This window comes from Lutzomyia longipalpis, chromosome 3 (genome assembly GCF_024334085.1).
Source record: "Lutzomyia longipalpis isolate SR_M1_2022 chromosome 3, ASM2433408v1".
Classification (NCBI taxonomy): Eukaryota; Metazoa; Arthropoda; class Insecta; order Diptera; family Psychodidae; genus Lutzomyia; species Lutzomyia longipalpis.
In genome coordinates this window covers 8590727-8611341 of record NC_074709.1, presented here as the reverse complement: position 1 = coordinate 8611341, position 20615 = coordinate 8590727, and the positions used below count along the sequence as shown (strand labels likewise).

Genomic DNA, 20615 nt, shown 5'->3' with positions numbered 1-20615 from the left:
TTTCACCCCCATCCAGCATTGCGTGAACTTTTTCACCCCTTGGGGGAATTTTTTGGTGGGGGGATGGGGTGAAATGACGATGCAAAAGTTCCGTAAAGATAAAGTTTTTCTTTTACAGGAGGATTTTTCTTTTAGCTGTTTTGTGGGTGAAATTTTAACATTTTTTCGCGATTTCTTCTTCTCTGATGTTCTTTGTTGATTTATTAAAAATACAGGAAAGAAAAAAGAAAATTCATTGTAATTAATTAAAGGTATTTTGCGCAACAAGTGGTTTATGAAGCCATCATCAGCGAGTTAAAAGAAAACAATTTTTTTTTGTATAATAAATGGCAATTTATTTGTTAATCATATTCGTAGAATTATTTAATTTGTATTTCATATTTTATTATTCTAAAATTTTTATCTTGTTGTTTACCATTCGGTGCCTAAGTAATTTTTTTTTCATTTATAAAGTTTAGTAGAAATTTTATCTCTTCTCCCAAAAGATTTTTTATAATGTTTCTTCTCTATGAAATAAAATGATTTATTAATTTAAAACAGAAATCTGATTTTTTGTAACATTGCTAGTAAATTATGCGTTTAAAGACATTATTTGTTTTATTTGTGGACATTTCACGTATCCATAAAATAATTTCACTGAAATTCTTCTTCTTTGTTGTGATATTTTCTTATTTCTCTTTTATTTCTATTTCCATTTTGTAATCTATTTTTATTTCTTTCAATTTATTTTTCTTAGAAAATAATGAGACGGTTTTTATTTGAGAAATTGTTCTGCATTGAAGAAAATTCTTGTATATTATTTTTATTTTCCTGTTTCGCTGAAACTTATTGTGGCTGATATTTTATACTGTTTGGTACTGATTCCATTTTTTTATTTATTAAATTTTATTGTGGATTTTTTTAATATGTTTTTTTCTTCTAGTTGGTTGGTTTTGGTAAAATTGTTTGCGCTTTTTTGCCTGAAAAGGTGGGATTTCTTTTAATTAATCTTTTACACGTTCAACTACGAGGTATAACTAAAAATAAATAAAAACTTTGCACTCTTTGAGAGTGCAGTGACTAGAAAATATTTGCGATTATCCATCTGATTTCTTTTCCTTAAAATATGATTTCTGTGCACATTTAAATTCATCAACTAGTTGCATTTCCTTTAGTCTATATCTAAATTGTTTTTTCTCTTATTTTCTGCTGGTTTTTGGTTTCTTATTTTTTTTTTGGTTTTTGATAAAAGATTTTTCATTTGTGATGTGTTCAAAAGCGAGGGTAATTTTCAACTTCAAAGTCGTGATTCACAAAGAAAAGGAAGAAAAAATTAATAATAATGAATCGATAGAAATGTAAAACCGAAAGTTTATCCGAATTTGCTTTTTAGCTGATTTTTTTTACACACTTTTATATAATTTTTATATTCACACGTCACATTTAATTATACAACGTTTTTTATCTCTTTTATTTATTTTTGTTTTTTTTTATTTTCTTACTTCCTAAAAGTGTTTTCTTTATTTTTTTTCATTTTTTTCTTTATCTTCTTTTGGGTGATGGTCGCTGCCTTTTTTTTTCTTAAAGTTTTCTTAAGGATTCTAAAAGAGAAGATATCGAAACAATTCACTACGAATTGAATTGTTTGCCATCGAAGAATCTTTCTTTATTTTGGTTATTTCCGTTAAACAATTCTCTTAAATTTCTTTTCGCCATTAATATTTTTCTTTTTGTGTTTTTTTTTGTAGTTTAGCTTTCGGTCTATTTGACGTGTCCGGAATTGATTACCATTTTTAATTAATTTTATTTATTTTTATAAAAAAAAATATTAGTTTAACATAAAAGGTAACAGAAATTTACAGAAAATGTAAGAAAAATTACTTTAGGGTTTTCTATTAATAGCGAGAGGAATTAATTAAGAAAAATTCTTCCGTATTTGCAAAGAAAACGTATTTAGAAATTAAAAAAAAAACTTAAAATCGCCCCAAATTAGAAACTAATTAAGCAAATAACAAAAAAAGTCAAAGAGCTAAACTACAAAATTCCACTGAAAGAAGAATTATTTTTTTTCTAATATTCTTTGTGTATTTGGTTTAGTGCGTATTTTTTTAAATTACTTTTTTGTATGTCATTATTTAAAATTGTGTTACTTCTCCCACAGTTTTCTAACCTTAAGACTTTACAGTTAAAGTTAAATTTAATTTTTTGGTGCATCTTTCATCATTTTTATATTTTTTCTCAATTTTTTTTATTAATACGTTCCATTTTTTTTTAAATTTATTTTTCATTATTTTCTCAACTTCTAAATTTCTTGTTTTTTTTTGAAGTCATTAAAAGAAATTTGTCTAAATTTTATCTATTCTCCTCTATTCTTTTTATTTAGATAAATCGCTATATTTTGAATGATTTTTTTCTTATACTTTTTCTCTTTTCTTAAAGGTTGGTGTGGATTTTGTAAAAAGATTTTTTTCTTCAATTAAGCTAGAATACGAAGGATTCTTTATATTATAAAAAATTGTAAGGATGTATAGGTATAAAAAAAATAAGTGAAAATAATGCTTAAAAATTGTCACGTAAATAAATGCACAAGTTTTCATTTGAATTAATATTTCTTTTCAACGAAAGATTAAGGAAAGTTTTTTTTAAGGAAAAAAATAAATACGACGAGAGGTTTAGATTTCAACTATCAATGGAATTTTTTATCTCATAAAGGCTCTCAATGTGCCCTCATATCCCAAACCTACGTTCACAAATCTAATAATACATTACACATGGTCACTGACTAACGTCCTTTTACGAGGTCGTCACATGATAATTTCTAATAAAACTCCCCCATTTTTTGTTATCTTAAAAATTACATAAAACACAGTAAAGTGTCAACATAACGTACCTATATTATTTATCCTTTTGTAAAAACAGAGAGAAAAATAATTATTTCTTTGACTCCTAAACAGAAGCTAAAAAGGTAATAGGAAACTTAAAGAGAATAATGCGATTGCCATTCATCAATAAATATTATTTAAATGTAGACCCAATTGTTATTATCATTTTTATTCGATTTTAAATGTGTTTTCTTTTTGTTTTAATTCAATAGGCCCTTTTAAAAATATTTACTTTTTTATAACGTTGCATTTATTTTCTTATTTAACTCGAGTACGTTGTATGTTTTCTAGCTTTTCTTTTTTTTTCCTTTATTTCTTTTCAATATAATTCTCTTTTTTTTACTATTTTATTTCACCGTCGTTTTTTTTTTCATTTAAAACAAAGCTTAACAGTTTAAAATATTTCCATCCACCACATTTCCATTATTTTTCTTTCTCTAATATTTTTTTCATTTAATAACCACATGATTTCAGTATAAAAATTATTTTATATTGAACTTATTAGTGTTATGGTAAAGTTTTAAAACTTTAAAGAGTCATAAGCTTTATAAAAACTTCGGTTTGACTAACTAAAATATTTAAATAGTTTTTTTTCTCTTTCATTTAATCATATTCATCTTTCTTTTTTTTAAGGTCTAACGTTCACTATAACAGTAATATTTTGTGCATTTCTTTCTTGTTGTTTTCACTTTTTTTTTAAAAATATATTTAAAGATTTTTTTTTAAATGTGTTTTGAGGGTGAATTTAGAAAACAATTTTTTTTTGTATGAATTTCGATCTGGTTGTGGATATGTGGGAGGACACAGTTCACTACCTTAAACAATTCCTCAAAAACAAACAATGTCTGATGCGACGTTTCGAAGGCTCTATTCCTTCTTCATCAGGCATGTAAATTGAGCGGGAAAACTTTGCCCTGAAAAAAAAAAACAATTAAACTGAATGCAGAATGGACAAAATAAACGATATTTAAGCGTTCTTTGAAACGATCTTTAGGGTCGCGTCAGATGCGCTTTAAAGATCGTTTAATCTTTCCATTCTGGCATTCAGTTTAAATATATTTTGTGGGCAAAGTTTTCCTACTCAATTCACCTGCGCTATGAGGAAGAAATAAAGCCAATTGCTAAAGGTCGTGAACTTTGCCCTCCCACACCATAAAGAAATATTATTGCTGGCTTTTCTCTTACATTAAAATTTAATGAAAAGGAATCCTAAAAATATTTTTTTTTCAAGAACTTGTTATTCAAAATTAACTTATTAAAAAGTTTTTTTTTAAGGAATACAATTCGTGGAGCTATTTAGTCGAAATTTCAATGTAAAATTCAAAGTGAAAAATAAAGATTTTCCCCTGAATCGAACCCATGTCGTTGTTGTTGAGAACCCCCTTCGTTAACCTCTTTTCTAAGAAATAACCTGCATTAACCCTTTCGTGTCCTGTTTCACGTGAAACATAGAAAGATTGAAACATGCGCTCCTTTTATCGCAATATTTATTCAATGAATTTTCTCAGAGAACATTTCTCAGTTAAAACGTCTTTTGTGGTCTAAATTAACGCGAAATTAACGCATTTCTAAGTTGGAAAAACAATTAAATTAAGTTGAATTTTGGAAAATAAAATGTTTCACGTGAAACATAGAAACATTGAAACGCGCTCCTTTTATCGCAATATTTATTCAATGAATGCTCTCAGAAAATACTTCTCAGTTAGAACGTCTTTTAAATTAAGAAATAACAATTAAATTAAGTAAAATTTTGGAAAATAAAATGTTTCTCGTTTGAGTCTACCTATGAGCTAATGGACGCGAAAGGGTTAAAGAGTTGATCTTAATTTAAAAAAAAAAAAAAACATCCTTTCCATTTAGGATTTGCCTTGAAAATAGCATTGAAAAGTCCACGGAAAATTGCATTAAAAATGAACATGAAAAAAGAACGAAGAGACGCCCAGCATTGCTTGGTAAAACCACCCTCATATGCGGTGTAAGACTTTGTTAGAATTGGCCTTGATGGCATTTTCCCCCACAATGTTTCATGTATTATGCCGTGTGTATGTTCTCCTTTCTATTAATTACATTTTATTGCTCTTATCTATTTTTTCTTTTTTTCTTTTTTAAATGTAACGAGAATGAAATTGATGGCCTATTTTTCCGCTCAATCACGGACTCAGAGACATTTCGCACACGCACTCCACGCACAAAAAAAATCAACAAAATTCTTTTAACCCATTCTGCGCAATCTGTTGCATTTCCTATCAACGCCGCATGTTTATTTTTTTTTTAAATATTTTTTTCTTCTGTTTGAGTTATCTTTGGGATAACTTTTTTTTTTGGATTCATCATCAGTAACATTTAAAAATGTTTTTTATTATCACTTAAAATAATGTTTTATACACAGGTGTAATCTCGTTTAAAATTCTAATATAAAAAGTCATTGTTTCATTATTTGCTTTTAAATTTTTCTTTACTCGATAAAATTGTTTTAAATGCATATTTTTTTAGTTATTTGGGAATGGCAAAACAAAGTGCCTTCGTATGGGGCAACTTCTTCACCATACTTTTCTCCAAAAAAAAGTGTTCTAAATAAAAAACAAATAATAATAATAATTATGTAATTGTACTTCAATCATTTCGAGTAATAAAACAAACATAGTCAAAAAAATTTAACCAGCAACCAGGGAGGAAAGCTTTCCTCGCGTAAGAATTTTTCAACAACAAAAAAATAATCATGGAAAATTTGTGCTTGAAAATTTGATGTTTTTTTTATTCTTTTCTTAAAATTCTTGAAGTATTTTATTTTATTCTTTCGTTATCTCTATTATTTTCTATTTTATTTTCATTTTTTTTTAAATTTTTTATTTACTCTCACCACCTTTTAATTTATATATATATGGTTCCTTACTTGTTTATGCGATTCCACCCACACACGCACTGCACCTAAGTAGGGCTCTCCGTTTGTGATCCCGATGCCGAAACACCTTCCGGTATCTGCGCTAATGTTTTGAATAAAGGTGAATTTATAAATCTGCAAAGAAATTGCAAAATAAATGACCTTTAAGTATCCAATTTGTGAATTTAAAGAGCTTTCTCATTGCTACTATATATGTATACCTGGGATACGAGTCTCGGTGCATTAATGTGTAGATTTGTAGTTGAGCTTCATCGAAAGTGTGAGGCGTGGGTTCCACCATATTCCTATTAACTATTTCACGTACTCGAGAATCTAAAGACACCTAAAAGACAAAAAAATTAGAGAAAAGGATGAATTTCAGTAAAAGTTTTATCAGTTCTCTGGAAATTTTTACAATAAATCTTTCAATTCCATTTTATTGCGGTTAAAAGCTTCAATTTACAGTGGAGACGCCGGGTTTTCTTGACCCTGGGAAGTCATGAATTGAGACAAAAAACATCAACAGAGAAAGAAAACTCTGAATTAAGTGAAAAATTCACGAGAAATTAACTTCTTCACTTTCTTCGGACTATATTGGTGGGAATAGAACGGTTGAGAAACAAAAATCGCGCATATATTCACAAAAAAAAAAACATTACAAGAAAACCCATTAATGAATTTATGTGAATTTTTTTTTTAAAGGTAGAGGACATGATTAGCTACAATTTGAATCCGAGTTTGTTCAAATCGGTCAACCACAGGCTGAGATATAGTCTAAAGTGTATTTTTTCACAATGGTTCACTACAATGACTGTCACAACCGAACCGCTCTACCGATTTTCGAAAATTTACCGGATTTGGAAAGAGAATTAAATTACCTTTCCAACAATACTATATTCGTCAAAATCGGTGCACTAGAGGCCTAGATAGAAGAGGTCAAAGTCAAATTTTGTGAAATTGTGAAAAACATACTTTCGCCTAGGTTTACCAAAATGGCTGCCAAGAAATAACGGGTTGAGCGATTTTCAAAAATTTACCAGATTTGGAAAGGTGAGAAATGTACCTTTTCAAAACTAATAAATTTTTGAAAATCGGGTAATCACAGCCTGAGATATAACCACTTGAAATGTGCCTTGAAAAATACCCCATTTATCCTTGCCAGGAAACTTTTTGAGGGTAGTGTACATATTTTTGTAAATAATATCTCAGTAAAGTCGACAAGTACTAAATGCCAAAGGTCAGCAGGTTATTTCATAAATTCCCCATGAAACACCCACTCCATACTTCTCAATAATTTACTAAACACCGGGCATTTAAAAGCCTCAAATAGCTCAAATATTTTGCAGAAATAAATAAATAATACTTTTAATAATAATAAAATGAAACAAATTAACAATAATCTTCATTTGCTGCGAGGCTAAAGGTTACAATAGAGGGGAAAAAGTGAAAATATATTCCTCACAAATTGCCCATAATCGTAACTATGTCGTGCTTGTAATATCCTTTTTATGAGCTTCTGATTAAATCATTTTGAATTACAAATTATCTTAATGAGAAAATTCCTCCACGTGAGGAAGTTTTACACGGAACGAGATATTGGGAGGGGTGTGGGTTGAACTTGAGGTGCAAAATTGACCTGGCGCTTTCAGGAGGGGGGGGTTCGGCTCGACGTTTCACACGTCATCCTCAAAGGTCAGTTTTATAAAACTATTTTTGGGAGAATTTATTAAAAATTTATTAAAAAAAAACAAAAATGAAGATTTTGGACAAAGAAAAAGATTTTTTTGTGCCTTCCAACTCACCTCTTTTGGAGACAAAATTGAAATATAGTCTTCATATATGAATCTAGCCTTTTCTTCGATGGCTTCTGGGTTGGTTTCCTTCTTCAACTCTTCGCATGCGAGCCAGAAAAGGATATTTTCTTCACTATATTCACATCGGAGGAAATCACGAAATACTTTTCGCCCACCTGAGGAGGAAAATAACAAAAGAAAGTGGAGAATTAACATGACTTTTTGTGCGTTGACAAGAAAGGAAAATCAATGAACTATATACTACGGAGAAGCAGGGGGTAGATCGTTGGGAAATTCATTATAGAAAAAACGCGTTTTATAAGTGATTTTGCAGAGAGAGAGAGAGTTATGAAATTTTCTCGATTTTTTTTCTCTTGAGAGGATAAAACAAGAAAAACGCTTCGTGGTGAAGAGTGTTAAAAATTAAATTAAAATTTTGCCTTTATCCACTTTGCGAGAGAATTTTCTTTGTGGGGGGGGGGTGGCTTTTCCGGTGAAATAATAAATGGGATCCACTTGAGTATATCACCCCCGCGCGTGGAAAATGTTAATTGATTGGGCGTACACACAGGTATATTGAGCAAAAGTGGAGAGAAAAAGCTTCGCAAGAAAGCTCTCGTCACCCCCTGGCTAAAACTTTTGCCCATATCCAAACGATTATTGAGCGATTGTGAGTATTTTCTGAGGATTAAAAATGCATGACAATGGGGCGCTCAATGGTAGGTATACTATATACAAACACATACACCCCATCCACATGATTCCCACACTTACCGGGACTCCTCATTAATTTATCAAAGCTTTTACCCCAACTTCTTATTTCCTCGAGGGTTGGCCTACAAGAGAAGGGTTAGTAGCACAGTGTGAGAAATGTTGGGAATCTTTATCGTTTTATTTTTTCGCCATCATTTCGATGGGATATTTATTGAAAAAGCTTTAAATGGCACTACTTACTGTTCACCATCACATAGAAGATCTGAACCGGCTGGATCCTTCTTCGTAGGTCCATTGTCTTCAGCATTTTTAATTGCCAAACTGCCAAAGAAAGCAAAGAGGATGTACGTACAATATTAATTCGAGATCTCCCGATAATCACTAATTTCCCGAATTTTTCCCATTAGAGTTGATTAAATGTTATTCAGTGTTTTATAGATTAAAGATTTTGCTTTTCATTTTCATAGAAAGAAAATAGGAGAGACCGTATGTTACGAGGGTTGAGGGGTAGATTCTGTAAAAAATCTTTTCATTTCATATAATTTGTCAGATGTAAGATTTTTGGTATTCTGGGAAATCAAGAAAAATCGAGAATTTGTTGTTTCAGAAAGCAGTTAGAAAGATCTTTAAAGAAATAAAATGTCAAAATCTTATCTTGATATCTTGATTTTCTTGATTTTGACATTTTATTTCTTTCTGTTCTTTTTTTTTAAATTGGAGTTTTTAACCCTTCGTATACTATGAAGGGTAGGTGACCGACCCCAGAGCTATATTTCGAATTATTGCGTTTTAGTTCTTAGAGGTATAGAACCAATCTTTTGGAAATAAGTTCCTTGGTTATTTGAGGAGATTGTGTAAAAATTTCAGGTCAATCCGACCACTAGAAAAATAGTAATTAACAAAAATGTACGAAGAGGGAATTCAAAAATTGGTGTAACGGTCAAATTTATTCTTTTTTCTCTTCACTTTGTCACTCATCAAAAAACTCATTGCAAAAATCATCAAAAAATCCATTTTAAAATTATTTTTGTGCTCTAAAATAAACAAATACTTTGACCGAAAGAATTTGCTTATTTTGCGAAAAATTCTATGTGGTCGGTCACCTACCCCATGACAATAGGCGTGAATATTTCAGTCATGGCGTACAGATGGTTAATCGTGTTTATGAAGGAAAATTACTTTTCTAGGCCTCTTCAAAGATATTTCGGAATGTTTCTCAAACAATAAATTCATTATTTTCATTTTATAGAATGACAATAGAAGGATTTAAAAACATCAACTGTTAAAATCTTATATAACATCTTTTAAGTTGTTAAAAAAGAAAGAAAAGATTTTTAACAGAATCTAACTCTTTATTTCTTTATCTCTTTTTTTTTTAATCGGGTATTTTAGGTAAAATTAATTTTCCAGGGCTTTTTTGAGATCTTTTTGTTTCCTCGAATAACAAATTCTTTATTTTCCCTTTATAGAACGACATTAGAACAATTAAAAAAAAAACTTCAACTGTCAAAATCTTATAACATCTTTTAAGTTGTTAAAAAAAGAAAGAAAAGATTTTTATCAGAATCGACTCCTGAATTACATTTAAAAAATTCATTAAGGCTTTATTCGAAGCATCAGCAATAAAATCATCATTAAATCATCACACGGTTAATTATCTAAAACTGCACAAATGAAGGATTTAAAAAACAATTAAGGGAATGATTTTAATAACTTTGTTCTTACACAAAACAGAAAACAATTCTTAAGATTTCTAAAAAGAATAATTCAGAAGCTCTTAGAAAGTCTTCTCAATCTCTGAAAAATCTCAAGAATCTTTAATAAATATAGGTGATTATGTATCAACTCTGATGGTCAAACCAGTATGAAAAATTAACAGTGGAGTTGTCTGTCGAGGTTGTGTGTCTTACGGGGAGAAAATTGTGGGGGTGTGGGATTCTGGGCGGGAAGTTGGGGGAAGAGAATTGAATTTCTTCTGCGTGTATATGCTTTTTTCCACCCCCCCCTCCCCATCACAATGTCAGCCGCATTTACCCAAGTCGTAGCCTTGCCACAACACTCCTCCATCTCTCAGCCATTCTCCGTTCTTTGCTGACTCCTCATACGACGATGCCCATCGCGGTATTTGCACTTCCATGCCGTCCCATCGAGCACACATACACTCCGTCTCTCACCCTGCCCAAATGATTGGATTACACACCAAGTAAAATGTACCAGGACTCCCCCCGTGGACCCCTTGAAGTTCCCTCCGCGGCACTTTGTTGATCGATATTTTCCAGATAAAAAGTGCGCGCCTTACTGACGTAAGCGCGGAAAACTATACAAAATTTACAGAGCTCAGGTGCTGATGGAGGGATCAGGCTGTCGCCTCATCAGGGCTATACGAGATTGTGGCCCATATAATATATTTTATGAGAAATTTGGCTTTAGAATTTTTTTTGCGCTCTCCCCACTAATACGTGCTTTTCACAAAATTAATCACAACGCTCAAGAAATTTATTCTTTTGTATAATAAATGGTGCAAACGCACCAAATAATTTCATCTCTAAACGTAAACACTTGCGAGGCCCACGCGCTAAATTTTTGGCCCCAAAGAATCTCCAGTGATCCAGATGAGTCACATATAGAGGAATTTGCACGCAATAATCTTCCGAGGAAGAATTTAAAATTATATGAAAATCGCGCGCGCGAAACGGCTTTTTTCTTGCTCGTACGATCGTCACAACGTTGGCAGCTAATGCATTTAGCGTGATCGTATCACACACACACACCCGCGGGGTAGTCACAATGAAATGTCCAGCAGTACTGTGGATGGATTAGCCTGGAGATGGACTACTCTTTAAATTGCCAATACAATGAATGACTTCCCATGGACACCGCGGGTTAGCGCTTACTGTCCGTGTACGATTGCGGAACGTTCGTGCCTCACGCGGCGGCCGGAATAGCACGAAATGTGCGATTTTGTTTACACGGGGGGGCTAAAATGTATGTGCCCCACAATCTCAATTCATAGCACCTTCATCGCACACAATCCACTCTCATTCTCTCACAATTCCTGCCATGAGAAAATCCAACCAAAGCTCTCTTCTCTTTTGCCTTTTCTCCCTCGCATATGACGGAAAATTGCTCGTTTGTGAGAATTTTCACAAAAACGTTCCCCCCCTCGTCTGAACGCATGCGCCCCCATTTGTGTTTTTCGCACAATTCGCATAGCCCCCCAATTGTGTGCGCCACACAGTCAAGAAATGAATGGACTCGTCATGTTTCTTTCTTTCCTCGCATACTTGCGTGAATTGCCTCAACGAATGGAGAAATGTGGTGACAAAATTTCTCTATGGGTACCCCCTAACACCCCAAAAATATTTTACTCTACCCTCCATCCCATCATTTCTTCTTTCTCCCCCCCTTTCCTTTCTCTTGGTTGCAAAAAAAATGAAGCATCGCTGAAGGACGAAAGTGGTGGCGAAAAGATATACAAAGTTTGTTGTTTTTTTCTTTCTTTCTTTCTCTTCTTTACATGTGAAGAAAATAAAAAGGGAAAGCGAATGGGGACAGAACCATAAGGAACATTTATGGAGGGCACGCAAAGGTGTGATTAGGAAAAAAGAGAATATAAAATGAGGACACACACACACACTGACTCGAAATTCATGCAAAAGTTCATAAATCCCAAAATTGCTCTGTGTTCATTAAACAATATGCCGAAATGATTTATTTTTGATTTTTTTTATTGATTAAATTTCATCATTTTTTCAATTTAAATTGAAAACATTATTGTTAAAATGATCTTCTCAAATAAGTGATTAAGACAAGGGAAGAAATTAGATTACTTCAAGAGCTGAATGCAAATAAAACCAGAAATTTGTGTAAAAAAATGGATGCTATGTGATTTATTATTCCTAACCTAACATTTATAATTTGTGATTTTCCAGCACTTTCGCCTAATAGACAATTATTAATTATTAATTATTATTATTATTATTAAATTGATTTGTAAGCGACTATAATCGATTTTTATTATTATTATTATTAAATTGATTTGTAAGCGACTATTATCGATTATTATTATTGATTATTAATAGAGAATTATTAAGGAGATTTTAATTTACTTTATTAGCTTCTCCGTGGCTTTTTGTCTTATAGGAAGTTAAGTACATTTTGCTAAACGAAAAGTGAAAATGCTTCACATAATTAGTTGGTGTTCCACTTCGTGGCCAACACCAAGTATTGTAATCGTCGGAAAAACCGACCACCTCAGATCGGGCTCAAACTTGGTATGAGCACGTTTTAGACATCCCACATTACGAAAATGGTGGTGGAAAATTTTTGATCCGGCCGGCCTGCCGGCCGGTGGTCCAAACTTTGCCTTATAGCTCAAGAACGGTAACAGATAGAGACTTCCGGTTTGAAGTTTTCTATAGAAATGTGGGTGTAAAATTTCATTTTTTCGCATTTTCAAAATCCAAGATGGCCGCCATCCGCCATTTTGAACTACCATCAACCACTTCCCTTGTAGCTAGGGGTCTGAAATTTTAGTATGTTGTAGAGCTCAGTGAGACGTTTTCATCGACAATTCATACTTGAAAATCGGTCAAGCGGTTTAGCAAATATGGCGGCCTAAAGCAAAAAGTGTTTTTTCAATATAACTCGAGAACGGCTTGACCGATTTTGATCATCTTGGTATCAAATGAAAGGTATTGCGAAGCCCTACAACTGTCTAGAACATTTCAAGTTCCAAAAACGTCCGCAAGAGGCCCAAAAAACAAAAACAAAAATTGCCTAACTTTAAGGGGCAATATCTCCGAATCCCCATTAGGCAAATCTTTTAAATTTTGATATGTTGTAGCCTGACTCAATATCTTTCACCAGTCCGAAAATGAAGAAAATCTATGTCGCCGTTTAGAAGATATGGCCATTTGAAAAATTCTTGAATTTGAAAAGTTCTAAGAGCCATATCTCCTGAACTGCTTGTCCGATTTTGCTCAACTTGGTATCAAATTAAAGGTTTTGCAAAACTCTACAAATTTCTAGAACATCAGAAACCTCTAGAACTATTCCTTCAGGATAAAAAATGCCAAAAACTGTTTTGGTGAAACAAAAATCCGCCATTTTGTGTTCTAGTGGTGACCTTGAAATGTATCGAAACATATGTCAGATTATAGCTTATTTCAATACCTTTCCATAACTAGTCAAGAAATTTCTGTAGGTTTTATAGAACTTGAGATATGACCATTTTTATGCATCAAATTACTGAATTTTACAAAAAAAAATCAACTTTGCCTACTAATACTGATCACAAATCGTATTATAACGCATAAACTAACTTCTATACGTTGTGGGACACCAACTCTTATAACTGGACGCGTTATGATTGACTTTCTGGTTATAACATTCCCCTTTTAGAGGTTATGGTCAACATAAGAATCACAAAGAAAGAAAATTAATTTGGCCTACTCCCTTTTTTTTCTCAGAATGAAAAAAATCACAAATTCGATAAATTCCACAAATTCTTTCATCAAAAATTAATTTTAAACTCATTTTTATATTTAAATTAATCATAATACGTTTTTATATTAATTAAAAACCCCTAAATATCATTAAAATATAATCCTGTAATTAATTTTCTTTCAAATTGAAGCCATTGAAATAAATTTGTGAGAGCTAAATTTCTGGGAGTTTTGGTGAACTTTTGCCTGCAGATAAAAGCCCTCTGAAGAATGGAAAATTAAATAAAAAGGTTTCTCACAGTTAAGATAAAAGAAGACTCACCACTTGGCCCTGGTTTTTTTTCGTGTGTGGAATGGGATACCACATATCCATGGAAAGTCACACAGAAGGAAGACACAGTAGGGGGTGGTTCACAGCCAAGGGTTGACATTCAAAAAGAGAGACCGTGCAGAGACATGAGAGGCATTAATTGTGGGTGGGAAACACGAGAAAGCCATTGGATAACCAAACTAACACTTGCTTGAGATTTTATGCAACTTTACCCGCAGCCTTTAATCCCTTCTTAAACCAAAGCCTCACAAAAGCTTCACTAATTATGGTAGCAAAACTCATAAAATATTTAGAAAACTTCTCTGCAAAATATTTCATATTATCTCTTCATTTTGTAAATTTAATTAATTCACAACAATTGTGTTTATTGATAGATTAAAATTTTCATTGAAATTTCGCTAAAATGTCATTTGGGATTTGTTGTGTGTGGTGCATAAATTTAACCATTTTATGCTCTTGGGGATTTTCATAGCATTTTGTGGGGGATTTGTTGAAATTTTACCTCATTTGATTGCCAATTTATTTACTAAAAAAAGAATATTTAATTTTTTTTCACCCCTATGCAAAACTTTCCTTTCTCCATTTAATTTTTTTCTGCATTTCCTTTCTCAAGCACGTGATTTTTTTTCCTGGGCTTTGGGTAATTTTTAGATCAATTAAAAAAAAAATATTTAGGAGGTACATAGAAGGAAAAATTCCTTACCAGGAGCAGGAACAGCAGCAGCACCAACAGAAACAGCACGGCTTCTGTGACGGTTGCCGTCGCAATGGACCCACATTTGGTGCCTCCTGGGGCCCACTCAGTGTGGAATTTAGCGGAGCTCCTCCTCCTTGTGTTGCTGCAGAGCCCATGCCACGGAGTCGACACCCCACTGGCAGCTCTGAAACGCTGCAGGACATGCTAAAATGCGAAGGGATGAGGTGTGGGTATGCATTAGTGTTTCAATCATCCCTCCAAAAAAAAAATAAAGATTTTTCTCCTTACAAAAGAATTTAGTTGTCGGGGTAGGAACTCCTTTTAGAAATCCAGTCTTTTCGCAATTGGCGTCTCTGTCGCCTTCCAGTGATGGACCTCAAACGCCATGCCCCTCACTGTGCACCACCTTGGCCACTGGGAAGCCCTAACGCTGAGATCCTAACAAGACAAGAAAAATTCAACATTAAGCTCCTTCGCTAAACTTTTTGCGACAGTTTGTGTATAAAAAAGTTTTCTCCCTCCACCAAAAGTCGCGAGAGATTTTAATCAATTCCCAGAGAAACTTCTGAGTGCATTTTTCATGTATAGAAATAACACATTTTTCTCCATTCGCAATGAAAAGTTATGAAAGTTAAATTGCAATGATTTCCTAATGATCCACTTGAAATCACATCATTCCTCTCATTTCCTCGAAAAAAAAACATATAAAAGGAATGCTTGGAGGAAAATATTCATGCATTCAATCTATTTGAAGAAAAAAAAGTCTTCAAAAGATGAATTTAGAATGCAATATCTCACAGATAAAATTCTTTCATTGCAGTTGGGAGTTTTAACTAAAAGAACCGAGAGTAGCAGGTTGTGCTGAAAGTTTGTTACTCTGCACAGCATAAAAAAATTAAATATGATCTTTGAATTGATTTTAATTTTTCTTTCTATTTTACTTTAGAATAAAGATGAATTTTTATCATATCTCATAAAGAATTTATTGAATTTGTTGTTGTAAATTGAGTCTTTGTTTGATTTAAAATAAATAGAATTTTTCAGAAATCATTGGAGAAGCATAAAAAGGATTGTTTTCTCCATAATAATTTTTGTTCTGTAGTACTTTAATGTGACATTTAGAGGGCAAAGATTTTCTCTATCATCAGGCCTTCGAAAGCTTCGTGAAATATTTTAAAAACTGAATTTAAATTCGCAATAATTTAACTTCTTTCCAAACAAGGAAAAAAACAATTGAACACTTCAAAAAAATATTATTTGTTTTTTTTTTTGTAGAAAATTTAAACCTTTAAATATAACTTCCCAAATCAGAATTTAATATGAAAAGGATTGTTGCCCATATTGGGCAAAACTTTAACATATTCAAAAAAATTTATAACAAAAGAATTCCATGAAATAGAGAAAAATAGTTTGCCACATTTTTATTTGATTGTACAAAAGAGTCAAAAATATACGGAGAAGTGCACGATGGAGATAAAAAAAACATGCAGAATACCCCCAAGATAAGCCGGATTAATAAATATTTAGTTTTCTCAAAAGCAACTATGTTGTATATGTAAGGATTCTGCAAGTAGGGGGCATTTATCTGTTGAAAATTTATAACATTTATGCGGAATAATTTTAATATTCTTTTTAATTTTAAAGGAATTAAGAGAACACCTAATTTTGAGTAAATTCCTTTTCAATGTATTGAAATTTTTAGGGGAGAATGGATTTAATTGGATCTTGAATAATTTGAAAAAAAAAATGAAAAATGAGATACTATAAAATTCATTTTTATTTTATTTACTTAAGTTTAATGCTCATTTAACCCATGCTTGGAGACTCATAGAACCATGTCGTGTCGACTGATTGGAATGAAACTTTTAGGAATCATAGTCTTTGATTAAATAAATATTTAAGAATCGATGATTGAATTTTAAGTTATACAGAAAAAAAGTTCGTAGCATTTGTTCGTCAAACGTGAAAGGTTCGTAACTGCAATGCTTTTATGTATATGAGAAAATTCACCTCCTGGTTTGTAAAACGGGGTTAACCTCCTTTTACGAACCTTTCACAAAATTTGACGGACAATTCAACGAACTTTTTTTTTCTGTGTAAGTCAAAAAATTTGCTTAAGAATGGAAAGAAATTAATGCAATTCGAATAAACTTTATATATTTTCTTTATTCTTTAAAGATGATTTCCACAAATTTACATCTAAATCAATCCAGTAAATTTTATACAATTAATAGAAATATTAATCAGTCGTATAATATTGATTTAAATGCTTTCGAAAAAAATCTTTTAATAAAAATGGATAAAATTCCTTTTCATGGATAGATAAATACATATACTGAGAAGAAGATTAGCTAACAAATATAATTTTGTCTTTGTTTTTTTTTTGAAAAGTAGTCAATTAAAAAACTTTTTATAAGGTCCTAATCAAGCTACTCTCCCCCACTAAATCCCAATGTGTTTTCTAAATATTTGAAATTATTTGATAATTGATTTTATTAGTTGGTATACCACAATCGTGGCATACCAAGTATTGTAATCGTCGGAAAAACCGACCACCTCAGAGCGAGCTGAAACTTGGTATGAGCACGTTTTAGACTTCCCACATTACGAAAACGGTGGTGGAAAAATTTTGATCCGGCCGGCCCTCCGGCCGGCCGGCCTTCCGGTGGTCCAAACTTTACTTTATATCTCGAGAATGGTAACAGATAGAGACTTCGGGTTTGAAGTTTTCTATAGAAATATGGGTGTAAATTTTCATTTTTTCGCATTTTCAAAATTCAAGATGGCCGCCATCCGCCATTTTGAAATACCGTCAACCACTTCCCTTATAGTTAGAGGTCTGAAATTTTAGTATGTTGTAGAGCTCAGTGAGACATTTTCATCGATAATTCATACTTGAAAATCGGTCAAGCGGTTTAGCAAATATGGCGGCCTAAAGCAAAAATTGTTTTTTTAATATAACTCGAGAACGGCTTGACCGATTTTGACCATCTTAGGTTCAAATGAAAGGTTTCAAGAAGCCCTACAGCTGTCTAGAACATTGCAAGTTCCAAAAACATCCGAAAGAGGCGCTAAAATCAAAAACAAAAATTGCCTAACTTTAAGGGGCAATATCTCCGAATCCCCATCATAGATTTCTTTTAAATTTTGATATGTTGTAGCCTGACTCAATATCTGTCACCAGTCCGAAAATGAAGAAAATCTATGTCGCCGTTTAGAAGATATGGCCATTTGAAAAATTCTTGAATTTGAAAAGTTCTAAGAGCCATATCTCTTGAACGGCTTGTCCGATTTTGCTCAACTTGGTATCAAATTAAAGGTTTTGCAATTCTCTACAACTTTCAGGAACATCAGAAACCTCTAGAACTATTCCTTAAAGACAAAAAGTGCAAAAAACTGTTTTGGTCAAACAAAAATCCGCCATTTTGTGTTCTGGAGGTGACCTTGAAATGTATCGAAATATATGTCAGATTATAGTTTATTTCAATACCTTTCTATAACTAATCACGAAATTTCTGTAAGTCTAATAGAACTTAAGATATAAGCATTTTAATCTGTCAAATTGCTAAATTTTACAAAAAAATCGACTTTGCCTACTAATACTACTTAAAAATTAAATTACAACGCATAGACTGACCCATCCGCGTTGTGGTATACCAACTCTTATAACTGGACGCGTTATGATTGACTTTTAATAGAAAACCTATTTTAATTTTCCCAATAAATTCCGAATAAAAATTACAAGTTTTGACACAGATAATCACCCCCTGATGATGAGCTATATACATCTATGGTATTTTGGCGAATGTGCAAATCCTCCTGGAAATTAATTGCAAAGGAACGTAACATAACTAAACAATTCGCTATTCCAAAACTTTTCCTGAAACTTCATTTCGAGTCAATATAGTGTTCCAAAATCTAATAGCTTTTCCATTAAAAGTTCTATTTAAACATTTGGAAGCTTTTCATTGCGATTTTCAAGCCTTTTAATAAACTTTTTTTTTTCATTTATCTTATTTTCTTGAAAATTAATAATTTAAAAATTCATTCTGGATGTAATTAACTTTTCCACAGAAAAATAATTTTATTTATTTATTTTTTGTGAAAAGGACACTAAAATCCTTTCGCTGAATGTCCCTTTTGGGATTTTGGGTGGTGAATTAAACATTCACGACCTGCATCACTTCCCTGCAACACCTCTTCCACCACCCCCTCAATGGATTTGCATTGTAAAGCCGCCAACTTTCACCAAAATCACCCACCGCCCATCCACCTCGCTTCCCATGGAGGACCCACCTAAATGTCCCATTTATCGGAAAATCGCGCGGAAAATCAATTTCAGCGGTTTCTCTCCCCCGCATTAAATGGGGGGGGGATGGGGGCTCATTCTCTCTGCAAAATATACCTATATATGTATTAAGTAAAATTGTGAGCGGAACACCCCTCGGTTGGGAAAAGCTCCCACACACATACGCATGGCGGGGTGGAATTTTTCACGCGCTGCGGGGGCGGGGAGCCCAAATGAGCATGCGAGAGGTGAAAAGAAAAGATGGATGAGGATTTCTTGGTGTGTGCGCGGGGGATGAGGGTGGTCGTATTTGGAAAAAAATAACACAAAAAAAACGAGAAATGAAAAGAAAGAAAAAAAGGGGGAAAAGCTCCGATGGGGCCCCTCGAAGCTGAATAAATATTTGGGGGACTTATCAGCTGGCTGCGGGATGTACTTAAATGAGCTCTTTCTGTCCCGATAAGACGTCCCCCTACACACGGGCAGGGGGGTGGCAGAGGCACGGGAATTGACGAGGATTTACAAACATTTTTATCATCATTTCAAGTGGGTGGGCAAATGGGGAGTTTTCCAGCCAAGGAGCTCCACTAGCTCAGGACATGATGGGGGGCAGGCAACACACACAAAAAATAAAAGAAAAAAAAAGAGAAGAGAACCTCCAGCGGAGCGCTAAAAGTTTATCGATTTTTTTTTGGTGGCGAAAAATGGGTTTGAAAAAAAAAACGGGCTGGATTGCCCTGGAGATGGTCAGGTGGGTGGGAGAGACTCACCTGTTTTGCCTTTTGTGTTGTTCTAATCCTCTCTCTCTCCCGGAAAAAAAAACTTCGCTGCAGCACCAATTTTTCAGGGAGTCTCACGACGATTTAATCCTTGATTGAATTTCTTTTTTTTTACGGGGGGGGATGCCTTCTGTATGACACACGAAGCCCCTTCTCACTTGCACCCCCACACTATGCTCATTATGGCCCCCAACAGAAAAAAAAGCCAACACACTCACGCACGAATTTTCCACTCGTCGCTGGGAAAATCCGCACAAATGGAGGACACAAAATCCGGCAGGAAGTCCACGCGAAAAGGAAAAAAAATTCGGGTACGTCGCCCCCGTTTTTTTTCCTCTCTCTCCCCCCAACACTTCCCTTTTGCACCAGCTGAGCCCGCGCTTTCACACTTTTTCACGCACACCGTGACCCAAATTTTCTTCCACAGAACACTTCATGCAATATTTGGGGCAGCTGGGTGGGGAGGAAATTCGTGTGGAGCCCCCGTTGGGCTGCACAAAGCGATGCTGAAAATTTCTTCCTTCCCTCACTGTGGAAAACTTCCTTTCTCCCCCAGGACAAAAGGGGGGCACTCTCTGTGAGTCCTGCCTGGTTAAAGAAGAGCAAACCGTGTGTGTGTCTCTATGCTGTACCGTCACTCCACGCACCTGACCCAGCACCTGTGTGCACCTGAACACCACACCGTGTTTCCCGCACCTCGCACTGAGATTCTCCGGGAGCACCCACAGCTTACGTGCTCACACAGTCTCTGGTGATCCACATAAGGGCGATTCCAATCCAATATGGCGGGTCGTGGAAAAACACACAGGCGCCAAAGTACATAA

General features: G+C 33.5%; 1 protein-coding gene across 2 annotated transcripts; it reads right to left on the bottom strand.

Moving 5' to 3' along the window:
• Positions 1–308: 308 nt before the first annotated feature.
• On the bottom strand, positions 309–20580 carry LOC129791965 (regulator of G-protein signaling 17). Of its 2 annotated transcripts, XM_055830653.1 has the most exons (9): positions 19783–20574; positions 15013–15162; positions 14731–14928; positions 14019–14027; positions 8490–8570; positions 8310–8371; positions 7545–7711; positions 5964–6085; positions 309–5877 (listed from the first exon to the last, which is right to left on the bottom strand). In XM_055830653.1, exons 3-9 carry the CDS (start codon positions 14925–14927, stop codon positions 5790–5792), a joined length of 726 nt encoding a protein of 241 aa, XP_055686628.1. In that variant the 5' UTR covers position 14928; positions 15013–15162; positions 19783–20574; the 3' UTR covers positions 309–5789. The 2 variants fall into 2 exon arrangements, with proteins under 2 accessions (XP_055686628.1, XP_055686627.1); XM_055830652.1 differs by lacking the exon at positions 14019–14027 and having other exon boundaries at positions 19783–20580.
• Between the last annotated feature and the right edge of the window lie 35 nt (positions 20581–20615).

Excerpts from the sequence above, each read along its gene's own strand:
- LOC129791965 (XM_055830653.1), bottom strand. The coding sequence starts at position 14,927 with ATGTCCTGCAGCGTTTCAGAGCTGCCAGTGGGGTGTCGACTCCGTGGC. Across the intron at positions 8,372-8,489 it reads CTTCTATGTGATGGTGAACA|GCCAACCCTCGAGGAAATAA; the intron begins GTAAGTAGTGCC and ends CTTCTCTTGTAG. Across the intron at positions 5,878-5,963 it reads CACCGAGACTCGTATCCCAG|ATTTATAAATTCACCTTTAT; the intron begins GTATACATATAT and ends ATTTCTTTGCAG.